The sequence below is a fragment of the Siphateles boraxobius genome, unplaced genomic scaffold (assembly GCF_051911475.1).
Source record: "Siphateles boraxobius isolate OS27281-9 unplaced genomic scaffold, OSU_SipBor_1 82, whole genome shotgun sequence".
Taxonomy (NCBI): domain Eukaryota; kingdom Metazoa; phylum Chordata; class Actinopteri; order Cypriniformes; family Leuciscidae; genus Siphateles; species Siphateles boraxobius.
This window is the reverse complement of record NW_027509211.1, coordinates 721,843-747,342: the sequence shown is the minus strand read 5'-3', so window position 1 is coordinate 747,342 and position 25,500 is coordinate 721,843. Positions and strand designations below refer to the sequence as shown.

Here is a 25,500-nt window from a genome sequence, read left to right as displayed (position 1 = left end):
CGCCAGCAGTCGATTTAGATATTCTAGGTATTATCAACTGGCCAAAACTTTGAGATCGCAATAGACGTGAAGGACTATAATGCGTTAAGAGCTCGCTCAAGTACTGGGGAGCTAAACCATTTAGTGCTTTGTAAGTAATCAGCAATATTTAAAAATGTATACAATGTTTAATAGGGAGCCAATGCAGTGTTGACAGAACCGGGCTAATATGGTCGTACTTCCTGGTTCTGGTAAGAACTCTAGCGGCTGCATTTTGAACTAGCTGTAGTTTGTTTATTAAGCGTGCAGGGCAACCACCCAGTAGAGCATTACAATAATCTAGCCTTGATGTCATGAACGCATTAACTAGTTGTTCCGCATTTGTCAATGAGAGCATATGACGTAATTTAGATATATTTTTAAGATGGAAAAATGCGGTTTCACAGACACTAGACACGTGACTTTCAAATGAAAGATTGGTATCAAAGAGCACACCCAGGTTTCTAACTGACGACGAAGACTTAACAGAGCAGCTATCAAGTGTTAGACGGTATTCTAGGTTATTACGCGTGGAAGTTTTTTGTCCAATAATTAGAATCTCTGTTTTTTCAGAATTTAGTAGTAGGAAATTACTAGTCATCCAATTTTTGATATCAACTATGCATTCCGATAATTTTGTGAATTGGTGAGTTTCGTTAGGTTTGGAAGAAATATAGAGCTGGGTATCATCAGCATAACAGTGAAAACTAAGTCCATGTTTCCTAATGATATCTCCTAAAGGTAGCATGTACAGAGTGAACAGCAGCGGTCCTAGTACTGAGCCTTGTGGTACGCCATACTGAACTTGAGATCGATAAGACATCTCTTCATTTATTGCTACAAACTGATAGCGGTCAGATAAATATGATTTAAACCATGCTAATGCAATTCCACTAATGCCAACATAGTTTTATAGTCTATTTAAGAGAATGTTGTGGTCAATGGTGTCAAATGCAGCACTAAGATCGAGTAGCACTAATAGAGAGATACAACCACGATCAGATGATAAGAGCAAATCATTTGTGACTCTAATGAGAGCTGTCTCAGTGCTATGGTGCGGTCTAAATCCTGACTGGGAATCCTCGCAGATATCATTTCTTTCAAGAAAGGAACACAGTTGTGAGGATACTACCTTTTCTAATATTTTTGACAGAAAAGGCACTGCGTCAAAAGGGGTGTATACGGGAGAATTCAGACAATGAATATGCCCGCAAAATGTGCTGTTTGGCAGGGATCTTTGGAACTTTGTTATGCGTACCTGTAAATGCCCGCAAAGGCCCGAAAACAGGAACTTGTCTGACCACATGCTTTTAGTTGATGGCTTGGCTTTGTAAATGCTAATTTGTTTTGGGACTGGCAGCTCAAGATTGCCCCTATTCCCCTGCCCCCCTCATTAGTATTCAGGAAAGGTGATTAGGCTGTTTGTATCTGGGTGTCCTGGGTGTATGTGGCTATTCAAACTCCGAGTCTGAACGAAAACAGACTGGTGTATATGGTAAATACAAGTTTGAAGAGGATATTTGAAAAGCTGGAGACGATGGACAAGGGATTGGATAAGATGGAGGCTGACATCAATGAGCTCAAAGAGGCAAAAGAGGAGCCTTCTTCAAAGAAATTAAAGAGAGCTGAGAATAATTCTGTTGCGGTAAGTTATTTTCTGACTGTCACAAACATTTGGCGGTGTCTGCTTAACTTTGTGTGTTTTATTTATTAATGTATTGAATTGAGCCCTCATACTATGTTGGATTTTTACAGGAAGCTGTACGGAGATTGCACAATGGGGAAAACAACATACACAAATATGACCAACAGACAAGGTATATCTTTAAAACTATTGTTTCATAACAGTCCTTTCTTCTAAATTATGTTTTTAATCAACCTTCTTTAATTACTGCTCCACAGTCTATCCTCCCCCCACAACCTCGAGGTCACAACCTATCTTTTTAATGGCGTCTCCATGGCTGTACCGGACGTAGATCCTGCTGTTGTTAAAGGTAAGTCACAAGAGAATGTCCCAAGGCTACAACTATTTAACTGTATAGATTAGTTAGTAAATAAACACATTCTCCCCCCTCACTATCTCCCTCTCTCTAGCATCCTGCAAGACGTATTTTGAAACTGTTAGAAGGGGTTACAGGATGGCCCAAGATGAGAACAAAGACAAGATGGAGGACAGCAGGATCATTGCACGCATGAGACAAAGAAAAAGAAGAGTAAGTATAAATAAATATAAATCTCAGTAAAAGACTCCATCCCAACCCATTTGATATTTTCAGTGGTTTAATTACTTTTTTCCCTCCTATTTTGCAGCTTCTGAGCAGCAGGACTGGCGTTCTCCAGACAGAGGAAGAGGCAGCTATCTGGAAGACTGCAACAGTTGACCACATGTCTGAAGAGGAGGATGCCATCTTGGATGGAAAGTCGGTGTGGGTTGTTCGACCTCCAACCCGTAGTACAGTTTTGTCTGCGCTGTGCTATATATTGTATGACTAATATTAAAGTGTATTCTGTGCTAACATATTTTTATTTATAGAATTTTGACTGTGTGTATATATATGTCATGTGCCCAGTGTCATTTACAAATAATAAAAATAACAAACTCAACTTTGTCTATCTGATTGTCTTGACATTATAACCATGAACACCAATGATAATAAATATTAATAATGAGTAATAATAAACCCAAATGAGGCCATAAACTGGACCAATAGTGTGGGGGTTTAGAGGAGGGACAAAGCATTGAGCAGCCAATCCTATGTAAGACCTCTGACCAATTGAAGGAGGCCACTGTCTTGTGTCCCAAAGGTGTGAAATGCTAATATTCCCTTGCATTGACCCCGACCGGGGGATTATTCACCATGGTAACTGATGGCCCTTAGTGGCTCCCTGCTGTTCCCCAAACTTGGTACATATCCAGGAGTATTCGGGATTTTGTGACGGGACAGCAAACTCCCGTACACACACGTTTATTTGTGGAGTACACAGGAGTACTCAGGAGTTTTACATGCCCGATTACAGCCCTTTTTCACGCAGTGAGGTAGATTTGAGATCGGCCTGTAATTGACTAATTCTGTAGGATCAAGTTGCGTTTTTTTAACAAGCGGTTTAATCATAGCCAGCTTAAAGGTTTTTGGTATGTATCCTAGAGACAAAGACGAATTAATGATGTTGAGGAGAGGATCTATGACTTCTGGAAGTCATTTTTAGTGATAAATCTGATATGGTGACAGTCCTGGTTCAGGTGAAACACACACCACTTCCCTTTTTTCAGCTGCACACTCACATTTTGAGGCAATGCTCACGCTTTTGCAAGGGTCTGTTTGCACAATCATTACAAGGCAAGTTGATTTTCACCAAACGTGTGCTTTAAAAAACCCTCTTCACTGTAACCTGCATCTGCTGTCTGGTTTATTTAACTGTTGGTTTTACTGTCTGTTTGGCCATGATAATCATGTAGTGATAAATCTGATATGGTGACAGTCCTGGTTCAGGTGAAACTAGGGTTGGGCGATGTCCCCTAAGTTGGCAGTTGACGATGTTTACAGTAAAACATAGCGATGGACGATGATAGGGAGTATTATATATAACTTAATATATAACCTATATAGAAGTAATGCATTGAATAATACGTTGTTTAAATTGTGTTTAAACGTGATACGTCTATTAAAGAGTGTATATGTGCACAAAGAGAATCACAATGCTGACAACTTTTTTTAAATAAAAGTTTCTGATAACTTCTGGATCTGAAATACCAAAAGTGAGTATGTGTTTGTGGTACAGCCACGGATCAGTTACGCACTGCAAACGCAGCATATGTGAAAGCACTATAGCGTGTGTTGCTCCTGTACCCCATACACGGAGCTGTGGTGCTACACGCGGGGACGAACGACATCAGGCTGCGGCAGACGGAGGTTCTGAAGAAGGAGTACAGAAGCCTGATCGAGACGGTTCGCAGCACATCGCCTGAAGCAACGATCATCGTGTCTGGACCGCTTCCCACGTACCGACTAGGACAAGAAAGGTTCAGTAGATTATTTGCTCTAAATGAATGGTTAATGTCATGGTGTAATGAACAGAAACTGCTCTTTGTAAATAATTGGAATCTGTTCTGGGAGCGACCTAGGCTCTACCGCGCTGATGGCCTGCACCCCAGCAGAATCGGAGCGGCTGTTCTGTCGGACAACATCTCCAAGACGTTACACACCATATGACTAGTAAGTCAAAGTCCAAATCACAGTCTTTGCTGTCCCAACTTAATTGATATAAGTAGTGTAGAACATTATATAGAAACTGTGTCTATTCCTCGCTTAGTGAGGCCAAACAATAAATCTAGTGTAGGATCTAGCAAAAATCTTATTGTAATTAAACCAGAAAATCTAAATATCAGTGAACAAAAACAATTTCTAAAGCTAGGTCTTCTAAACATTAGATCGCTCACACCTAAGGCGATTATTGTAAATGAAATGGTCACAGATAATAGTTTCGATGTACTTTGCCTTACTGAAACCTGGCTTAAACCAAATGATTATTTCGGTCTAAATGAGTCTACTCCACCAGGATACTATTATAAGCATAAGCCCCGTCTGATCGGTCGTGGCGGCGGTGTTGCAACAATCTATAGAGATATTCTTAATGTTACTCAGAAAACAGGTCACAGGTTTAATTCGTTTGAAGTACTTGTGCTACATGTTACGCTCTTAGATTTAAGAAACAAATCCATATTATCTCTTGCCTTGGCTACCCTATATAGACCTCCAGGGCCCTATGCTGACTTCCTAAAAGAGTTTGCATACTTTCTCTCATATCTATTGGTCAATGTCGATAAAGCAATAATTGTTGGAGACTTTAACATACACGTAGATAATACAAATGATGCGTTAGGGACTGCATTTACAGATTTATTAAACTCCTTTGGGGTCACGCAAAACGTCAGTGGTCCCACTCATCGTCTAAATCATACACTAGATTTAATTTTATCATATGGAACCAATCCAACTGATATAAATATTATACCGCAAAGTGATGATCTCACTGATCATTACATGGTATCTTGCGTAATACGTACTGCTGAAATTTGTCAAGTTGCGCCACGTTATCGACCAGGCAGAACAATCCTTCCAACCACTATAGATAGATTCTCAAATAGCTTACCAGATCTATCTCAGCTGCGCAGTGCACCCAAACAAACAGATGAACTAGAGGAAATGACTAGCAGTTTGAGCACCATGTTCTCTAGTACACTAGATATTGTTGCACCAATTAGATTAAAAAAGGTTAGAGAGAAAACTAAAGCACCATGGTACAACAGTGCTACGCATGCAATCAAGAGAGAAACTCGTAACTTAGAGCGTAAATGGAAACAAACTAATTTAGAGGTCTTTAGAATCGCGTGGAAAGACAGTATGTCACGTTATAAAAAGGCTCTAAAAGCAGCCAGGGCTGAGCATCTCCGCAAACTAATAGAAAATAACCAAAATAATCCAAGGTTTTTATTCAACACCGTGGCTAGACTAACAAATAAACAAACATCACCGGAGCAAAATATTCCATTACAATATAGTAGTAATGATTTTATGAATTACTTCAATGAGAAAATAGAAAGCATCCGAAACACAATTGTAAATATACAATCCTCTATGATGTCTTATGATTCAGCCTCAATTATGGCCCCTCTAGAACAACTACACCGCTTTACAACTATAGGACAGGAAGAGCTAAATAAACTTATCATTGCATCTAAACCAACAACATGTTTATTAGATCCAATACCCACTAAACTACTGAAAGAAGTGTTACCTGTAGTGGAAGAGCCTCTTCTTAATATTATTAACTCGTCTTTATCTTTAGGTCATGTTCCAAAAATATTCAAGCTGGCAGTAATACAACCTCCCATTAAGAAACCGCAATTAGATCCAAATAATTTAGCAAATTACAGACCCATCTCAAATCTTCCATTTATGTCTAAAATACTAGAAAAAGTTGTGTCCGCTCAATTGTGCTCTTTCTTGCAAGAAAATGATATCTATGAAAAATTCCAGTCGGGATTCAGACCGCATCATAGCACAGAAACTGCGCTAGTTAAAATAACAAATGGTTTACTTTTAGCTTCTGACCAAGGCTGTATCTCAATACTAGTTCTACTCGATCTTAGCACTGCATTCGACACTATCGATCATAAAATACTCTTGGATCGACTACAAAACTACACTGGTGTTCAGGGACAGGCATTAAGCTGGTTTAGATCGTACTTATCAGACCGTTACCATTTTGTCTGTTTAAATGGGGAAAAATCAAAGATAACGTCAGTAGACTATGGAGTGCCGCAAGGATCGGTGTTAGGCCCTCTGCTATTCTCAATATACATGCTGCCACTTGGTAATATTATAAGAAAACATGGAATTAATTTCCACTGTTATGCTGATGACACTCAATTATATATCTCATCACGACCAGATGAAAACACTAACTTATCTAAATTGACAGAGTGTCTAAATGATATAAAATGCTGGATGACGTGTCATTTCCTTCTATTAAATTCAGATAAAACGGAGGTACTACTTATTGGTCCAAAAAACTACCCACAACATCCCTTACAATACAACTTTAATTTAGAAGGATGTCCTGTTACTTTATCCACTACAGTAAAAGACCTGGGTGTTATACTAGACCCCAACTTGACTTTCGAAAATCATATTTCATATATTACAAGAACAGCCTTTTTCCACCTTAGAAACATTGCTAAGCTACGTAACATGCTATCTGTTTCTGATGCAGAAAAGCTAGTTCATGCATTCATGACATCGAGAATAGATTACTGTAATGCTTTATTAGCTGGTTGTCCTGCATCCTCAATAAACAAGCTACAGTTAGTGCAAAATGCAGCCGCTAGAGTTCTTACTAGATCAAGAAAATATGATCATATAACACCTATTTTATCATCTCTACACTGGTTACCTATTAAGTTACGTATCAATTACAAAGTATTCCTACTGACCTATAAAGCCCTAAATGGTTTAGCTCCTGTGTATTTAACAGACCTTCTATCGCCATACAATCCATCGCGCTCTTTAAGATCACTAAATTCGAGGCTTCTGGTCATTCCTAGGATATCTAAGTCCACTAAAGGAGGGAGGGCGTTCTCGCATTTAGCTCCTAAACTCTGGAATAGCCTTCCTGATATTGTTCGAGACTCAGACTCGCTGTCCCAGTTTAAAACTAGATTAAAGACGCATCTCTTTAACCAAGCATTCACTTAATGCTTAACCTTTAATACTACTGCTGAATCAGTTCGAATGCATTAACATTATGAACATCAGCTATGCTAATTATTTCCCATCTGCCTTTCTGCTGTTATCTCGGGACGCAAGTCCCGAGGTAAATAGCGTTCGTCAGCTCCAGTTTGTATCCAGCCTCTCACGGAGACTTTAGATGCCCCAACGCCTGTGAAGAGACGACTCGAAGCCTGTGAAGAGACGACTCAAAGCCGGCGATATGTTATGCCATAAATTAATACATGATTAACTAACTGTATTTTTCTATGTACATTTCCGAAATGCACTTTCTGTAAAGCTGCTTTGAGACAATGTGTATTGTGAAAAGCGCTATACAAATAAATTTGAATTGAATTGAATTGAATACACACTGCACACGGAGTATGTGTGAAAGGGGCGTAACACGTCACGTCTCTGGCATAAAAATCTGGAGAAAAATCTCTACAATATCCAGTTTTCTCCTAAAATTAAAATGAATGGACTGTTAATCCTGACTGTGCTGAGAATGAGTCTGTTTAAAGTAAAGGGTGTTAAATGTATATCATTATGTCAGAGTGTGTTTTTCAGTGTGACTATCAGTACTGCAGTATCACCTTAATGAGGAGCAGCTCATGTGTTCAAGCATTTACAGATAGTGATGGCAAAATGAGGCTTCCTGAACCACTGAGACCTCGCAGCCCATTGCTTCACCCAAAGGTTCATTCAGCATTGCTCACTAGTGACACCTAGCTAATGTGCAAAGAAGTAGCAGACAAATTAATTAACTCTGAACCAATGACCTGAGCAGACTTATGATGTCCGTATACCCCAACCCCCCCGTTGTTTCTGGTGCGTTTTGTGCAGTGAACTGTTACTAGTTTTAGTGCAGTGTTGTGCTTATGGGACTTAGGATATAGAGGAGCAAATTGCAACACTGAACTTTGGGCTGGGTGAAGGAAGGATTACAATAGATTTTTATTGAGAAACAGAATTTTTTCAAGTGTGTTGGGGTTTAGATGATTCCTCTTCTTGGACAAAGAATAAGCCGTGGAAAAGATCCTTTCACGAGGAACAGAGGATGTAGGGGAACATAAAAATGCCAGTGCCAGCTGGTATAAATGAGGATACTGATGCTTCTGTTGAGGCCCGACGGGGAGGATCGTCCTGGTTGCGTATACAACCCACCGTTCCCTGAAGGAGGGAACGGAGGACGTAGTCGACGTCGACTGAATTGGGATCTCGCTAGAGAGTCTATCCTCTTCGATAACTATTGAACGAGCCAATGTAATTGGCGTGCGTGATTCGCATCACACACTCCGCCCCCGCGGCGCGGGTATAAATACGGAAGTGGGTGCACGCACTAGTTGCTTTTCGCTGAGGAGCCGAGAGTAACCCGGGGTCAGCGGTGGTCCAGCGGTAGTGGCAAGGGGACTACGTCCTGGTTGCATACGCAACCAGGACGTTCCCTTTCAGTCGATAACTTCAGACGTAGTCGACGTCGACTGAATTGGGATCACCATTGAAAACGCCACTAACGCTGCTACCTTCCAGTGCCTAAACAAAAGCCTCCTGATGCCCCCGCAATTTTAAGGCGGGGAAGGACAGGGCTTAGGCCAGGGAAGTCACTGCTGTTCCTACAGGACCACTGGGAAAGCGTTCCCCGTACCTTGGAAGGAAGGGACGCTGCGGAAGCCACATCCAACCCAGAGGGAGGTAACGTGGAGAATACACATATGAAGTGGGCGGAAACCGGGCAGTCTAACATATGGAATGTCACTGGGGTGGCTCCAGCCTAAGACGGGGGGAGACACACGGACAGTGACGGCAGAGAGACTCTGCCAAGGGAAGACACGGGCTCGCCGCAGGGAGCCGTATCGTGGAAGAATACACATATGGGGTCGCCGTTCCACACTGCTTACGAGTGGTAGACCTAACACCAGACGTTCCGCACGTCCGACGTCGGAGGGGTGTGGAGGAACTCAACAGGGTTCAATTTTAAGGGAACTCAACTGGAGTAGAAAGGCGCACGTATCCAGTCCATCGGAGGGGAATGGCGCAGCAAGCCGACACTTGAACCGGGCTCACGGTGAAACTGGCTTCATGAGAAGGGAGCCCACGGGAAGCAGCGGTTCAACTAGGTGTCGTCCAGCCCCCAACTCTAGAATCTGTTTAGCAAAGCATATCGTCAACGCCCAGGCGGAGCCCTTTACACTCATCATAGAGGAGCTCAACACCTAAGTGGACATGTTGCATCTCGGATTTTTACCGAAATGAAGGCAAGCACTAAGTGCAACTTTGCATGGAAACAGCCTTCACTCTCTGCTGAGTTCCAACAGATATTTGTAGAGCTGGTCTGAGGTCTATGGCTTGCATTCTGTACACGACCAAGCGAACGGACAGAGAAGCCAGGGCTGGATCTGCCTCCTCCAGGGCAGCGCTTGCAGGCTCACCACCTGCTCCTATTACGGGAGAGGTAGGAACCTTGGGCAGAATCCGAGCCAAGGTCTCAGCTTGTGAGAGTTAGCCGGCCCAGACTCCAGGCACAATACATTGACCGAAAGGGAGCAAGTCCCTACCCTCTAGTAGAGACCACGCGAGCAGGAGAACTGATATAACAGAATTTTTAACTCACTGCCTGCAGTGGCTCAGGGGCGGTCTCTGCAGTGCAGTCGCACGAGGGACAAGGCCCAAGAGAATAAAGAGGGACGCAAGGATTTACAAGACCTTGCTCCTCAGGAACCTGACGATCAGAACGTGCTTCTGCACACTTCTGCAACACGATGAGCGTCGTTTAGACACCGAGGCAACATCATTTTGAGGGTGAAGGAAAACAGCCTACTCCAACCATTTTGCAGGCAAGAGAGCACTGAAGTGATCGAAAGCTTTCAGGATCTCCTCTGGAGAGAAGACGCACTCGAAGACTAGGTTCCACTTCTAAAGGCGTAAGCACGCTACCCATTTCTAGGGGGTGCTCGCAGAAGTGATGGTAACTATCACATGCCCTGTGATAGCCACCTGAACCTCCGCGTTCAGATGTAAGACCGCCCGGAATCTCCGGGGGAAGAACGCGGGTGCCATCGTGCCCCGTCCCTGAAAGAGTTTTCAGGGGAAGTCAGGAAGGCTGTCGATGGGAACCAGGTCTAGTTGGGTCAATAAGGGGCAACTATGAAGACCTGTTCCTCTCCTGACCTGGCACGTAGGTGCAAGCGACGTCGGCGCAAAAAGACAGGAGCATTACTCAACACAACATGTGAAAATCACTGGGCTTCAGGAGCATTTTCTGCTCAGCACTTGAGTGTGATAAGTTCACTGAGCTTCAGGAGCATTCCTGCTCAACACCTGAGTGTGATAAACTCGCTGAGCTTCAGGAGCATTTCTGCTCAACACTTGAGTGCGAAGAACTTCACTGAGCACCAGGAGCATTTCTGCTCAGCACTGCGTGTGATGAATTCACTGAGCTACAGGAGCATTTCTGCTCAACACCTGAGTGTAATGAACTCACTGAGCTTCAGGAGCATTTCTGCTCAACACTTGAGTGCGAAGAACTTCACTGAGCACCAGGAGCATTTCTGCTCAGCACTGCGTGTGATGAATCCACTGAGCTACAGGAGCATTTCTGCTCAACACCTGAGTGTGACGAACTCACTGAGCTACAGGAGCATTTCTGCTCAACACCTGAGTGCGATGAACTCACTGAGTTTTCAGGAGCATTTCTGCGCAACATGAAGTGTGATGAATTCACTGAGCTACAGGAGCATTTCTGCTCAACACCTGAGTGTGATGAACTCACTGAGCTTCAGGAGCATTTCTGCTCAACACTTGAGTGTGAAGAACTTCACTGAGCACCAGGAGCATTTCTGCTCAGCACTGCGTGTGATGAATCCACTGAGCTACAGGAGCATTTCTGCTCAACACCTGAGTGTGACGAACTCACTGAGCTACAGGAGCATTGCTGCTCAACACCTGAGTGCGATGAACTTCACTGAGTTTTCAGGAGCATTTCTGCTCAACATGAAGTGTGATGATTTCACTGACTTGAGCAGGCGCAAGGCGACCATGAGTCGCAGTCGCTTTTAGAAGGCTCCCTGGGGTTAAACGCATTTCTGCGGGCCCCTGGGGCAGCTGAGACCTAGTGTTTGTCCAAGGGTAGTCCGCTCGGTTTATACAAACACTGGCGGGAAGATGAAACCGGGGAGGCAACTGAGCGGCCCCGGAATGGTCATGACCCAGCTGGACCCAGGGGATGGAGTCTCCACTTGCCCTGGCTATAACTGCCGTGAGGCTCGATGGCGGCACGATTGAGTAGAGCGGGAAAAGTGGAACAAAGCGTCCTCAGAAGCTTCTGACTCCAAGGAGGAGGTGACGGGTGAGTTGTGACATGTAAGGGAAGCTTGCGCAACGGTTCGCAATGTCTAACAACTTGAGGCACGAATGCCCGTGTAGTCGAGGGTCGCCCAGGCCCCCGTTAAAACACGCCCTTTGTACATGGCCCCTCTGTTGAAGAGGGTTTGGCAGGAGACCGGGATGAACTATAGTCACACAGGGTGAGCTGCTCTGCCACGGTCACCTCGGGACTCGATCCTGAAGCTAGCGCTGAAGCGGTCACATATGGAGGAAGCAAATGGCTGCAACTACCATATACCCCAGGAGCCTCTGAAAGTTCTTTCAGTGGGACCCTTTCTCACTTCAAACACCAGCTGAACACATTCTCATTGGAGAGACGTGTTAGACCGAGTCCATCTCCAAAACTGAAAAAGAGATACTCAGCCCGTGGGCGAGATTACTCTCTTCCAGTTGACCTGAAGACCCAACGGGTTCTGGAGCACTCGAAGGGAAGGACACTGTACTGATACTCCGCCCTTACACGCAACCCACAGGATGGCCTGAGGTGCGGAAGGTAGAGATCTGTTTTAAGCACATGTCTTTCAGGTCGGAGCTGCAGACCAATCCTGGGCCAAGATGGTCACGACCCACCACCTAGTAGCACGAAGAACGAGTTTACAACTGGCCTTCGTACCGGCTGGAGGAGCGGCTATATCCAATCCTTCGCCAGCAGGATAAGATAAGCACGCACAAGTCAGGAGCACTGCTCAACACTCGGTGTGATGAATATCACTGAATTTTCAGGAGCCTGTCTGCTCAACACCTAATGTGATGACTATCACTGACTTGAGCGGGGTAGCCGAGCCTGAGGTGGGGCAGCAAAGTAGAGAGAGTGGTGTTAGTGTGCTGTGCAACACTTACCTGTCTCCACAAGCGGCAGGGGGCGCGTGAGAAGGCGGATGACCGGGTCCTCGAACGCACCAAGCTGCCTGCTGGCGACCAAGGGGGAGCTGAGGGGTGTAAGGCTATACAGGGTCACACCCGCCAGACTGGCCCTCTTGGGACCCAGGAACAGATGAAATTGCTCTCTCTTTGAAGTGTGGGTACCGCTTGCTCCGCTTTTTTTTTTTTTTTTTTTTAGGGAGCCAGCGGCGGAACAGACACACACACAAACAAAGCCTCCACCCGGCCCTCACCCGGTGGGGAGGGAGTGATCGTGACACTCCAAGAGCATCTCATCCATTCCGGGGCGGCCCGCTCCAGAATGCTTTCGCTGTCGCTTGCCACCTGGCTTGGCAGCGCCTGGAGCGGGCTGGGCGTCTCTACTGCGGCCGGCTCCATGCTAAGGCCTGGGTGGAGGCTGCTGCGGAGGGCCAGCAGGAGCGGCGGCCGGGGAACGCCCACGGCGACGAGCAGGCGGAGGAGCTGCCACCGGCGGCGGGTAGAGGCAGCAGCTGGCCACCGGGGCAGGATGTGCCGGATGACCTCCGTCTGCGCTTGAGCGGCAGAGAACTGTTGGATGCAGTTGAAACATGACACCTCGCAACCCTTCACCGTTCCTCCATCAAGGGTAATGAGGGGGAAAAGCTATTCAGGCAGTTTCTGGCAGAGAAAGATGCTGTCCACCACCTGATAAGCTCTCCATGCATTTCGGGAAAGAAAGGCACTGGGGCGGCGAGCTGAGAACCAGCGCGGCCCGCCCCAAGATAACAAAATCCAGATTCCAACCGAGACTGAACGGGACACGGTTGAGGTTCCACTCGAGCCCGGCAGCCTCGGCGGCCCGTTTCAGCATAGCTGATAATTCTGGATCCGGCTCGGGCAACATTGAACTCCCAGAGGGAGCCAACGCAGCCGAGTCGTCATCTCCAGAAGTCAGCTCACCCTCCGATGCTGCAATCGACATCCTGTCCTCCAGGGGAGCCCCGGGTGAAACCGCTGGCCGACCCATTACAGATGGACCAGCGGACAACACCTGAGGCTCCAATGGCAGCAGTGGAAGGGAGGGGTGAGGAGCCCACAGGGAATGGTTACCGGGCGGGACATCCAACACTACCCTCCGGTCACCCATCCCACACAGCACCCGTGCTCTCCGCGAACGAAGGCGAGTCTCGCCCTCAACACTGCGACAGTCATGTTCCCACAGTGAAAACATGAGCTGTCCACAAAAGCTGTCTCAGCGTGCTGTAAGCCCAAACACGTGATACAACAATTGTGACCACCAGAGAGAGACAGGGAACGACCGCACCCAGAAACGCACGGGCGGAATGACATCTTGAAAAAGACGCAAACGCACCCGTGTTGCTCTTTCAGAAAATAGGGCCGTCACCAGTGCCGGAGCACACAGGGGAATCACCGCGGCAACACTGAACAGAGAACTGAAACAGTGAAGCACTCACTTTTCCGCCCTCTAACCAGCCATCAACACACACAAACATTTAGAAATTTGTTGCTGTTAAAACAGCAGTTGAGAGCGCAAAGCTCGCGATCACCGCTGCACTCGCGCTGTAGAACACCAGCACTGGGAGAGTCTTCCTGAAGAACACCGACACACTCGCTCGTTGTAGACAACAGCACTCTCAGAGACATCAAACGATCGGCTCCGAAGCGAAAGGCAACTAGTGCGTGCATCCACTTCCATATTTATACCCGCGCCGCGGGGGCGGAGTGTGTGATGCGAATCACGCACGCCAATTACATTGGCTCGTTCAATAGTACTCGAAGAGGATAGGCTCTCTAGCGAGATCCCAATTCAGTCGACGTCGACTACGTCTGACGTTATCGACTGAAAGGGAACTCCTCTTTCTTGCTGACTCCATTACCAGGAAAAAGGAAGAGTCACAGAAAGCAAACAAATCCAAAAGGGCAATCCAAAACAAACAGCAGTCCAAATAATCTTATCTAATTAATATAACAAGACTATAATATAGCTACTATAATTATTAATAACAATATACTATAAATATTCTAACCTGATATAATGTACAGCCCTAACACATACATGACACATTAACATATATGACACAATGATAATGAGAGTTCTCTAACTCTTTGACTCTCTGACACAACTACAACTGCGTCTACTACTCCTGACAACAGCGAGTTTCGAACCCCCTTTATCCGGAAGCACCACTCAGACCGAACCGATGACGTATACACACAAACTGAGGCCTCGTTTGTCATTAGTCACGTTTTCACGTTAACAACACAAGCCTTGAATCGCGGCTTCATCTGGCATGCCCATTTTTTCTCGACACAAGCTCCGACACCTCGGTTCAAATGTAACATCACTATTTACAGATCAAACACATGAACTCACAGTGCAGGAGAAATACAGCAAACGTTTCAAACTGAAACATATGAATCCTCTTACATCATATTAACAGATGTGAAATTAATTTGATGAATTTGATCATGTTGTTTCAATAGCTTTGCTTGTAATTAATGTAATAATAGTTATTTCCCTGCATTTTATTCCATTTTGATTATACTTTATGAATTCAGTGAGTTTCATGTAAGAGTTGTGTATGATCTTACCACAGTTTCTCCAGTTTACAGTGAGGATTCTCCAGTACAGCAGAAACCATTAATTTATAATGTTTAAGAGATGTTATAATGTTTTAACAGTGATGCTTGTTCTCAGTGTTACTTACCGAGCTGATCTAGTTGCTGTAACCACAGGCAGCAGCTTCTGAAGAACTTCATCTGCTGTGTTTTGTGTGTCACTAATTGGAAAATAGAAAATAAACTAGAATGTACATTTCTTGAAGAAAATGTGAAGTCGTGCTTGCAGTGGCAAAACCCGCCACTCGGTTGCTAGGGTGTGGTACATAATTGCATACGAGCCAACAAACATGTCTGTACGATGTTCTGGTGCTGAGATATGGCTTATTCATGTGTTCAGGTGGTTGCTAGGCGGTTGCTAGGGTGTTCTGGTTGGTTGCTATGGTGTTGCTAGGGTATTCTGGGTGGTTGCTAGGGTGTTGCTAGGTGGTTGCTAGGGTGTTCTGGGTAGTTGTTTTGGTGTTGCTAGATGGTTGCTAGGGTGTTCTGGATGGTTGCTAGGCGATTGCTAGGGTATTCTGAGCTGTTGCTAGGTGGTTGCTAGGGTGTTCTGGGTGGTTGCTATGGTGTTGCTAGGCGGTTGCTATGGAATTCTGAGTAGTTGCTAGGGGGTTTCTAGGCGGTTGCTAGGGTATTCTGGGTGGTTGCTATGATGTTGCTAGGCGTTGCTAGGGTGTTCTTGGTGGTTGCTATGGTGTTGCTAGGTGGTTGCTAGGGTATTCTGGGTGGTTGCTAGGGCATTGCTATGTAGTTGCTAGGGTGTTCAGGGTGGTTGCTAAGGTATTCTGGGTGGTGTTACTAGGTTGTTGGTAGTTGTCACAGATAGTTACTATTGGAGTTCTAAACATTTTCTTGGCATGATTTAACACTTACCTAATCACTATTAGCATATAGCTATTCACAGCTAGTATGTGTAGCATGGGTACTGTGTTTGAATGCTAGGGAGTGGCTTGGCAGCTGCCAGTCATGAAACTCCAAAGGCTGCTTGTCAGTATGAATGAATTCGGTTGCTAGCATGTGGTTAGCTAGTTCTCAGCAAGATGCTAGCATAATTAGCATGTTGTTACCATGTTTTTAGCTAGATGCTAGCATGATTAGCATGTTGTTAGCATTATGCTAGCATGATTAGCATGTTGTTAACATCATGCTAGCATGTTTAGCATGTTGCTAGCATCATGCAAGCATGTTTAGCATTTTGCTAGCATTATGCATGATGAATGGGATATCTCCGGATAGAAGTGTCATAGAAACATGAGGGTGGTCTCGTTTGACTCGGGGCAGCAAACAGCCAATCCCTAGCAACCATTGTCGACCACCTTAGCAACCAAAATCCATAGAGGGATATCTTCCATTCTGAATGTCACAGAGGCATGGGAGTTGGTTTATATCATCCACACTGACAAGCAGTTTTTGGAGTTTAATGTTTGCAGCTGCCAAGCCACTCACTAGCAACCAAACAGAGTGTCCTAGCAACCATTTTGCAAGACTCATATCTCTCCATCAGAACCTTGTATAGAGATGGGGGTTGGCTTTTTTGACTCATGCTAGCAAACAGGACTTCTAACATGCTACATATGCTAGCTATGAATAGCTACATGCTAATAGCTATTAGGTAAGTGCCAGATCATGCCAAGAAAATGCTAAGAACTCATTTAGTAACCATATGTAACAACTACCGACCACCTAGTGACACTATATCAACCACCCTAGCTTATCATGCTAACAACATGCTAATCATGCTAGCAACATACCAATCATGCTAGCATGATGCTAGAAACATGCTGCTAGAAAATGTACCAGAAGTGCTGGTAGTTTAATTTCGAGGAGCAACAGATCCAGCTGACGTAGTAAGTTTTTTATTCTTAAGTGCTTTGTTCTAATCGCGATATTCAATAGTGTCTGTAAACCGCAAACGGACTGTTTAAATATGAATTGCGTGTCTGTGTGTGAATGATGAATGAAAGGCACAGGCACATTCACTCTCGCACCTACAATAGTAAACATGTTATTTTTACATGAACACGTCCAAACTATATTGCTATAGCCTACTGAGATGAGTAAAAATAGACTGAAATATGTTGAAATAAAATGTCTGTATAAGCAACAAACCGCAAATTAACATGTATATACTAATATATCATAAACACGATATGTTATAGACTAAATATGAATGTTTAGACAAGATTTCGTTGATTAGTTTTGGATAGATTATAAAGTTTTGACTGTAATAAAAGACTACTGCCACATTAAATAGGTAAGCTTTGGTTCGCCAATTTCTGATCATATGTTAAATATACTATAGTATGGGATGTTTTGTCAAAAATAAAGTAGGTATATTGCATTATCAACTAAGATGTTATTATAGTGTTTGTTCCAATATTCAAACTAATGAATCCTTACCTTTTTAAATAAGTATGATAAAATGTATACTTTTTACAAAGAAAGAATACACTTGAAATATGTGACCGATCACGGAAACTAGGGACACAAGTCGGTTCTGGGGCATTTTGAGTTATTCATAGATTCTGAAAGTGTAGTCTCCAAGCTTTCCAAAGATGTGTAACACATGGAAATCTGATCATATTTGGAGAAGTTGTGGCCATTTGAAGGTAGGCACTCAAAAAAGCTAAAAGGTTAGATAACGGCCTCGAAAGATTATGCAGTTCTCACCTCTCTCTGCTGCTAGGAGTGACAATAGGGCTCATTTACATATCATTTAGATAAGCCATACCCCCTGTAAAGCTCCCCCCTGTGCTTTACAGCTTTTTTTTTCTTTCCTGAGCTAGCTAATAACAATAGGTAGGTATGGGAAGGTCTAAACATGGACTAAACATAACGTGTACGTGCTCTTAGAATGAACACAAAACGACAAACTTTGATGTTTATGGAAACTCACCCCCAGGACCGGCGAATGCACTTCTGTCGCTCTAGGCGAAAAACAATTGTGCTGCCCCTCTATTTGCAACGTATACCAGCAACAACACACAAAGACCAATATGTCATATACATATAACGCAAAACCAGCAACAACACACAAAGACCAATAAGCCATTGGCCTACATATAAGGCAAAAAGTGTGCAACGCGCGTGTGCCCAAAATGTTAACAATATTAAAGTTTATGCAGGAGGCAAATGCCTGCTAGCATTTTTCTTTAAGCAGTTATGACAGGAATTTTCCAAATAATCACATTTCACCTCCTCAAATTACTGTTGCAAATCTCTTTACACCACTTTCTTATGTGCGTAAAACACACACAAATGAAATGTCCGCAAGCACATTATATAACGTTCAGCATCTTAAATAACGACTAAAGAGCAAATGAAGCTTAACTTACGTTTCAGAAACGCGCACGGCGGGCCTTCATTGCAGCAAATGTCTTAACTGCATCCTCTATTTCGATTCTCTGTGCCAGTTCATGTTCTATGGAGATTGTTGCCAGTCCATTAAGTCTGTTCCCTGTTCACAAAACGTTCCCCATTCAAAGCAATCGGGACGTCATATATGAAACAGCCAGCCACCGCTGTCAGCGAGTCGCCGTATTCAAGCACCGAGGGCGCGTACGCCGCGCCCATACCTCCGGTTCAGTTTCCCGAGCCCACGAAGTGCGGCGATCGGAACCCGGAGGCCATTCTGCCCCTAACTGTACATGTAAAAGCATTGGAAGCGATTCCAGGGATATCAGAATGCAAAGGGGCCATAGAACCGGTACCTCCTTCTCCGAGCGAGTCAGGCTTTTGCAGCCGGTTCTATGGCCCCTTTGCACAACAGTTTCGCTATTTCAGCGCGGCTTGTCGAAGAAGTACTTCAAAACATTTTCAGTGTAACTGCCACGGTTCAGCTCGTCTGCGACAATCTTTGCGGCGTCCATCTTTATTGAATTTTGATATCAGATAGAGCCGGCCAGAGCGCAGCATAATAAGTAGCCATGCTGTTCACTTGGAGGGCGGGGGCAAAAGCCGGCTTATCCAGTATGGAAATACACACAGACAATGACACGCCACGCCCCTACTGCATGCTAGAATCTCCGAAAACCAGCCGATTTCAACCTCAAAATGTAAGCTTTTAAATATACCAATACTGCTATCTCAAACATGGAGAGGGTTCTTCGTGATTTCAACTAACAGATTCTGCAAAAAATTGAAATTCACCAATTTTGAAAAAAAACGCTTCTTTCTCATTTTGCTCGAAAGTTGTGCTGCCGACTTGTGTCCCTAGTTTCCGTGATCGGTCACATATTGTTAAAATTGTTATTGTTGTTGTAATTGTAACCTATTTGTAATTGGTTACAATTTCTAATTTTAGTATATATATATATATATATATATATATATATATATATATAATTTATTTTGTACTTGCATTCTTTGGTACCCAGTGACACACCTGTGTGAAAGGCTCATTATACAGCTCATTATATGGCTCATTATCCGGCCATTGTCTTCTCAGGTGTGAACACGCCTCCACGCATATCGCCTTTCCAAACAAAAAGTGTCTTATAAAATTTAAATCAATGTATTGTTTTGTGTAAATGGTTAGGCAGGATGATTTTCAGATCATTTTGAAGCAAAAACTCTGGCGACAAAATCCATTAGTCAAAAGTATTGTGGACACATATTTAGTATGTGTTTTGTGACCTTATTTCAGAAACTTAATACATAAACAATATTCTCTCAAAAATGCAAACATGTACATACATGTTCTTCACATATTATAGTAGCCCGGTTTGTGCTTAATAGTGTCATGATTCTGCCCTCTTGTCATTTCATTTCTCTAGTCTTGAGGCAGGATCATGACAGACCCATGTTTTGTGTGCAAGCACATGGTCTTGTGTTTTGTGCCATGTGCTTGTGGTGTCTCGTTACGTCACCCCGCCCCCTTGTTATCCTCGTCTTGTCATTATTGTCTAGTCAGTTTCACCTGTCCTCGTCATTAGTGTTCCCCATATAATCCCCTTTTGTTTGCTGTCCTGTGTCGGTTCATTGTTTGACGTTGTGTGTTTCTAACAGTGAGTATTTCCTGGAGAAGTCAGTTATTCAAGAAGTGTATGTTCGTGTCTTTATTTTGTTCCTGTCTTAGTCTGGAGTGTTCTACCCTGTCTTGTTTGCCCCCTCGTGGGTTTTGTTTTCCTGTTTTTGTATCAATAAATCCTGTGTTCATTGCATCTGCTGTCTGCGCCTGGGTTCACCTTCCATCCATATAACAGAATGAACCGACCAGAAGGGAACCCAGCGGACAGCGCGTCGATCTACACAACCCCGCAGTCTTCAGACCCCGAGCGGTGGTGGCAGTCGGTCGTCGCCGACAGCTGGGAGGGCAAGCTTCCTTTCCCTCCTCAGGGTAGGTTAACCCTGAGAGAGTATGTCCGGCTTGTGGAGGAAAGAGGGTTCTTCCTGCCGGACAGCCTGAGGAAATGCTACCTCATCGCGGGTCTCAACGCTCCTCCCCCTCTCGCTGAGCGTGAGAAACTGGTCAGCCACCCGTTCCACAGCATGGTGGACGCTCTGTCACAGCGGGAGCTGCAGAGTGTTACAGGAACTTCACCTTCTGCTCGACTGTCGGTTATCCCTGAAGGTCTCCGGATAGGGGTCGTGATGTTTGGAAGCCCGGTTGACGCTTCCACGACTCCTAAAGCTCCGTCCGTCCCTTTTGATCTCCGTGGAAAACGAGGGAGGCGGATCTCATGGGAATCCCCGTCAGAGGCGTCCGCTTCGGAGTCAATCCAGCCTGAGAGGACCGTTCCTCTGCCGCCTGTCACGGACCCGGCAATGGTTCCTCAACCGAGCACTGACTCACTCATGGACTCTGCTTCTCGTCCCAGGAGGAAGAAGAGAAGGAAGGGATCTTCTCGCTCTCCGTCTCAACCTTCCCATGTGCCCGCAGTGAGTTCTCAACCTGTTACGGCTTCTGTGAGAGCTGTTCCTGGAGCTGCTGCAGGAGCCACAATGCCCGATTCGGTGACTGAGAGCGCTGTTCCAGAACCCGCCTCAGCAAGCGCTGCCTCGGAGCCCTCTTCTCCGAGAGTTGCGGCCGATCTTGCCGCAGAGAGGATTGTGCAGGCAGTTTCGGCGCATCAGGAGATGCCCATAAACATTGCGGCCAAGACCCTGTCTGAATACCTGTCCCGTCTTCTCAAGATCCTTGAACCCCCTGTCTATCCTGTCCCGGTGAGCGCTGCACCCGATCTTTTCCCGGTGAGCGCTTCACTCGATCCTGCCCCGGTGAGTGCTGCACCTGATCATGTCCCAGTGAGCGCTGGACCCGATCCTGTCCCGGTGAGCGCTGCTCCTCATGCTACCGCAAAGAGCTTTGTTTCCGTGTCCGATTCAAGGAGTTTGGTTTCCGAATCCGCTTCTGAGAGCGCAGATCCAGAGTCTGACTTTTTGATCACCGAGTCTGATTCAGTGAGTTTGGCTTCCACTCCTCAGTCACCCGCTACACCCCCGGTTATGTGTTCTGTTCCCTTACCTGCTGTTTCCCCGATCAAGAGACTTGTTTCGTCACCCTCAGTTTTCCCTGTCACTATCCCCGCTCCGTCGCCCACTGTACCTCCTGTCCCTGTTCAGCCACGAACTGTATCCCCTAAGTCACCTCCTTGTGTGCCCCCTTCCAAGTCTGCTCGGATTCCTCGTTCCCCATCCTCGTCCCGCGGACCTAAGAATCCCCGTGCACATGTTCCCCCTGGACTACCCCCTAAGGACTTTGTGTTTCCTCCGCCTCCCCTTCCGAGTTTATTGTTTCTGATGTTTCACCCGGACCCCATTATTGTATATTCTTGTATGCCGTTGCTTTTATTTGTCATGTTTTGTTGGTTTGTGTCTGTTTCCCAGTCTGTCATGTCTCGTGTTTGATGTCCTCTTTTGGAGCGTCTGGTAGCCGCTCCTTAAGGTGGCGGTTCTGTCATGATTCTGCCCTCTTGTCATTTCATTTCTCTAGTCTTGAGGCAGGATCATGACAGACCCATGTTTTGTGTGCAAGCACATGGTCTTGTGTTTTGTGCCATGTGCTTGTGGTGTCTCGTTACGTCAACCCGCCCCCTTGTTATCCTCGTCTTGTCATTATTGTCTAGTCAGTTTCACCTGTCCTCGTAATTAGTGTTCCCCATATAATCCCCTTGTGTTTGCTGTCCTGTGTCGGTTCATTGTTTGACGTTGTGTGTTTCTAACAGTAGGTATTTCCTGGAGAAGTCAGTTATTCAAGAAGTGTCTGTTCGTGTCTTTATTTTGTTCCTGTCTTAGTCTGGAGTGTTCTACCCTGTCTTGTTTGCCCCCTCGTGGGTTTTGTTTTCCTGTTTTTGTATCAATAAATCCTGTGTTCATTGCATCTGCTGTCTGCGCCTGGGTTCACCTTCCATCCATATAACAAATAGAGTGTAATCACTCCTTTGCCATTAATATGTTTATAAGCAACTGAAAAAGCACAAATGTCAGGGCATGTCAAAACATCTCAAGGACCCCAAAAACACCTTAGACCCCAGAGGGTTAAAATACAGGATCAAACAAATGGAAAACTACAACATTTAAAATTTAAGTTCAAGTACGCCTTATGTGCAGACGTTACCTATTCTTTACAGAGTTAAGCAGAGAGTTCGCAAATGGTACAAAGGAGAATTTAAATCTATTTGTTTTGGCTGATGGCTGACTGAAGCGAGAACCAGAAGGCAGCATCTTAAATTCTGCATGCAAGGGGTGAGAACTATCAGACATGATGGATTCTGCCTTTTTAAATACGTCTATTGTACAGTTCAGTTAGTTTTATCTGCTGAATCCCGATGATTTTGCTGCTAACTTTATTTACCATTGCTAATGTGTTTGCTAATCATGCTAGCATCATGTTAGCAACATGCTAATCATGCTAGCATCTAGCTATAAACATGCTAACAACATGCTAGCATCTAACTAAAACATGCTAGCAACATGCTAATCATGCTAGCATCTTGCTAAAAACTAGCCAACCGAACGCTAGAAACCGAGTGGTGAGTTTTGCCAATGCAAGCACCACTCACATTTTCTTCTGGAAATGTACATTCTAGTTTGAGTTGCAGTACATCATTGACTGGTTGAAGTGCACACAATCCAGTTGGTGTTGTGCAGTTTTAGGATTCAGTAAAATATATTTTTGGGAAATATTTCTATGGCCCTCATTCCTTGACTGCTTGGTCCCTCACAAATGGTGGCAGCGGTGGGATCAGCCAGCAGGGGGCATAGTTTCCCAAAATATATATAATTTTTTTCTCCCCTTTCTTCCCTGAGATAGAGATACTCTATATGCCATGAACTGGGGAGGAAGGAAAACAGCCTCAAAGCCTGCTCTAGCAGAGCAAAGTGAGGAAGAATTCCAGGAGCTGGTGGAGGATGGAGCAACGCAGGAATTAAGAGAGGTGGAGGAGCTGGACACTGGAAGCAGAGAAGCCACACTGGCAGGCTTGACAAGCCTGTTCCGAGCACACATGGCAAAGATGGATGCTCAAGAAAGCCACACGAATCAATGGTATGTCCAGCAGGAGCGTCGCTTTAAAGGTCTTCAACTCCAGTTTAGTCTGTTGCAGCTGGAGGTGCAGGCTCGCACAACTCCAACTCCTAATCCTCTGCTGACTGCCGGGGACCCCTTGGAAGTTCCTGATAACGAGGAAGCTGTCTCGGGCCGCCCATTGTCTCAGTCCACTACCTGTCGGAAGGATCTCTCAGAAACCTGTGATGTAGGTCAGTTTAAAGAGCCAAGACTTGAGAATTTATCTGAATTTGATGACATTGAACACTTCCTAATCACTTTTGAGAGAATCGCAGCTGTTTGCCGGTGGCCGGTGCCTCCGAAGGAGGATTGGGCCTTCCGTTTAATTCCTGTAATTTGACGGGTAAGGCCAGAGTGGCTTACGTGAATGTGGATGTTGAGGATTCTGAGTATGGTTGTATGGGAGTATGGGAGGTTAAATTGGCCATCTTAAGGAAATATGACATCAACCAAGAAACGTACAGACAACAGTTTCGTTCTTTGGATGTTGAACCCCTTGAGAACCCTAAATAATTGTATGTGTGGTTAAAGGAACTTTATAGGAAGTGGATCCAGCCAAAAGGTAGATCAGTGGAGGAAGTTGGTGAAATCTTGATTCTAGAAAAATATTTGAGGATGCTTTCTCCTGAGCTCCAGGTTTGGATCCGGGAACATGATCCCAGTGCCGGTCAGTCTCTTGGAGGAGGACCTGCATTCGCGACTCCTCTGAAGAATCCTAAGAAAGTGCCAATCTGTTATCTGTGTGGTCAGGAGGGCCATACAAAACCAATGTGCCCTAAAAACACAGCCAAGACTACTCACTTATGTTATGTGCCCAGAGGTCGTCCGTGTTCACAAGTAAAAGCTGAGTGGGCACCACTGATGGTTACAGTGGAGGTGAATGGAAGGGAATTGCAGGCCCAACCTCTGCTCACGAACACAATCTCAGCTGAGCCCTGCCCACAGAGCTCACCACAGACAGACTGTGACATACCAGCACTGCTCCAAGATACAGCACCCAAGGACGACTTTCTGGAAAACAGCCAGGGAAACCAGGACAGCATATTACAGCCTCCAATAACACCAGAGCAACAATCCTTCTCACCGGAAACGTTATCACTCTCTCCAGCATCTCCACTTCTGTGCTTCTCAGAGAAAATGGAACAACTGGTGCATGCTGGAACTAGACTATCCCACTCTTTTGCTGCGAGCCCCCAGATACCAACCAAAAAACGCCAGGCCCCACAACCACCAAAGCCTACGGGCCCAGCTCGCCCTCCCCCTCCTCCTGTGAGAGCTCTTCGGCCTCTGCCACAGCGCCAGGGCTCACACCCTCCTCCAGCGGCTCGAGGTGAACCAAAAACAACTGATACCAGCTCTCAGTGATATGTGTCGGGTCCCCGCTATGATAACAATAACTTTCTCAAATGTTTACAGAACAAGCGGGAACCCAGTGTGCCTGTATCTTTTTCTGTTGCTGTTCGATTACATGATAGAAAGTCTAAGGCCTTCAAAAGGCGTACAGCAAACCCATCTAATCTGGTGCCTATTACACGACATACTAAGATTGCTGTGGGGACAAAAAGTAAGACTGTTAGCACTTTTAAACATCCGTTCACTTAAAAATAAATCACTTTTAGTCAACGACTTAATAACCACATACAACCTGGATTTTATGTTGCTAAATGAAACTTGGCTAGAAGAAAGTTGCAGTGCAACAATCCTCAATGAAACAGCCCCTCCTAACTTTACTTTTATGAGTGTCTGCAGAGCTGTCAGAAGAGGCGGAGGTTTAGCTGCTCTTTATAAAGATGTCTATCAATGTAAGCAAATATCATTTGGGAATTACCCGTCTTT

The 25,500-nt window shown here is 45.0% G+C and overlaps 2 protein-coding genes across 3 annotated transcripts in view; one reads left to right on the top strand and one right to left on the bottom strand.

Annotated features, from left to right (window-relative positions):
• Positions 1-25,500, bottom strand: part of LOC143730847 (NLR family CARD domain-containing protein 3-like) — a 128,258-nt gene that overhangs the window by 65,466 nt on the left and 37,292 nt on the right. For both annotated transcript variants that reach the window (XM_077221416.1, XM_077221417.1), the window contains exon 6: positions 15,245-15,316. In XM_077221416.1, the coding sequence (XP_077077531.1) occupies positions 15,245-15,316 (72 nt within the window). The remainder of the gene's footprint in view (positions 1-15,244; positions 15,317-25,500) is intronic.
• On the top strand, positions 1,743-2,622 carry LOC143730854 (uncharacterized protein C14orf93 homolog). Its single transcript, XM_077221426.1, has 4 exons — positions 1,743-1,835; positions 1,921-2,012; positions 2,113-2,231; positions 2,329-2,622. The coding sequence occupies exons 2-4, from the start codon at positions 1,976-1,978 to the stop codon at positions 2,509-2,511; spliced, it is 339 nt and encodes a 112-aa protein (XP_077077541.1). The 5' UTR covers positions 1,743-1,835; positions 1,921-1,975; the 3' UTR covers positions 2,512-2,622.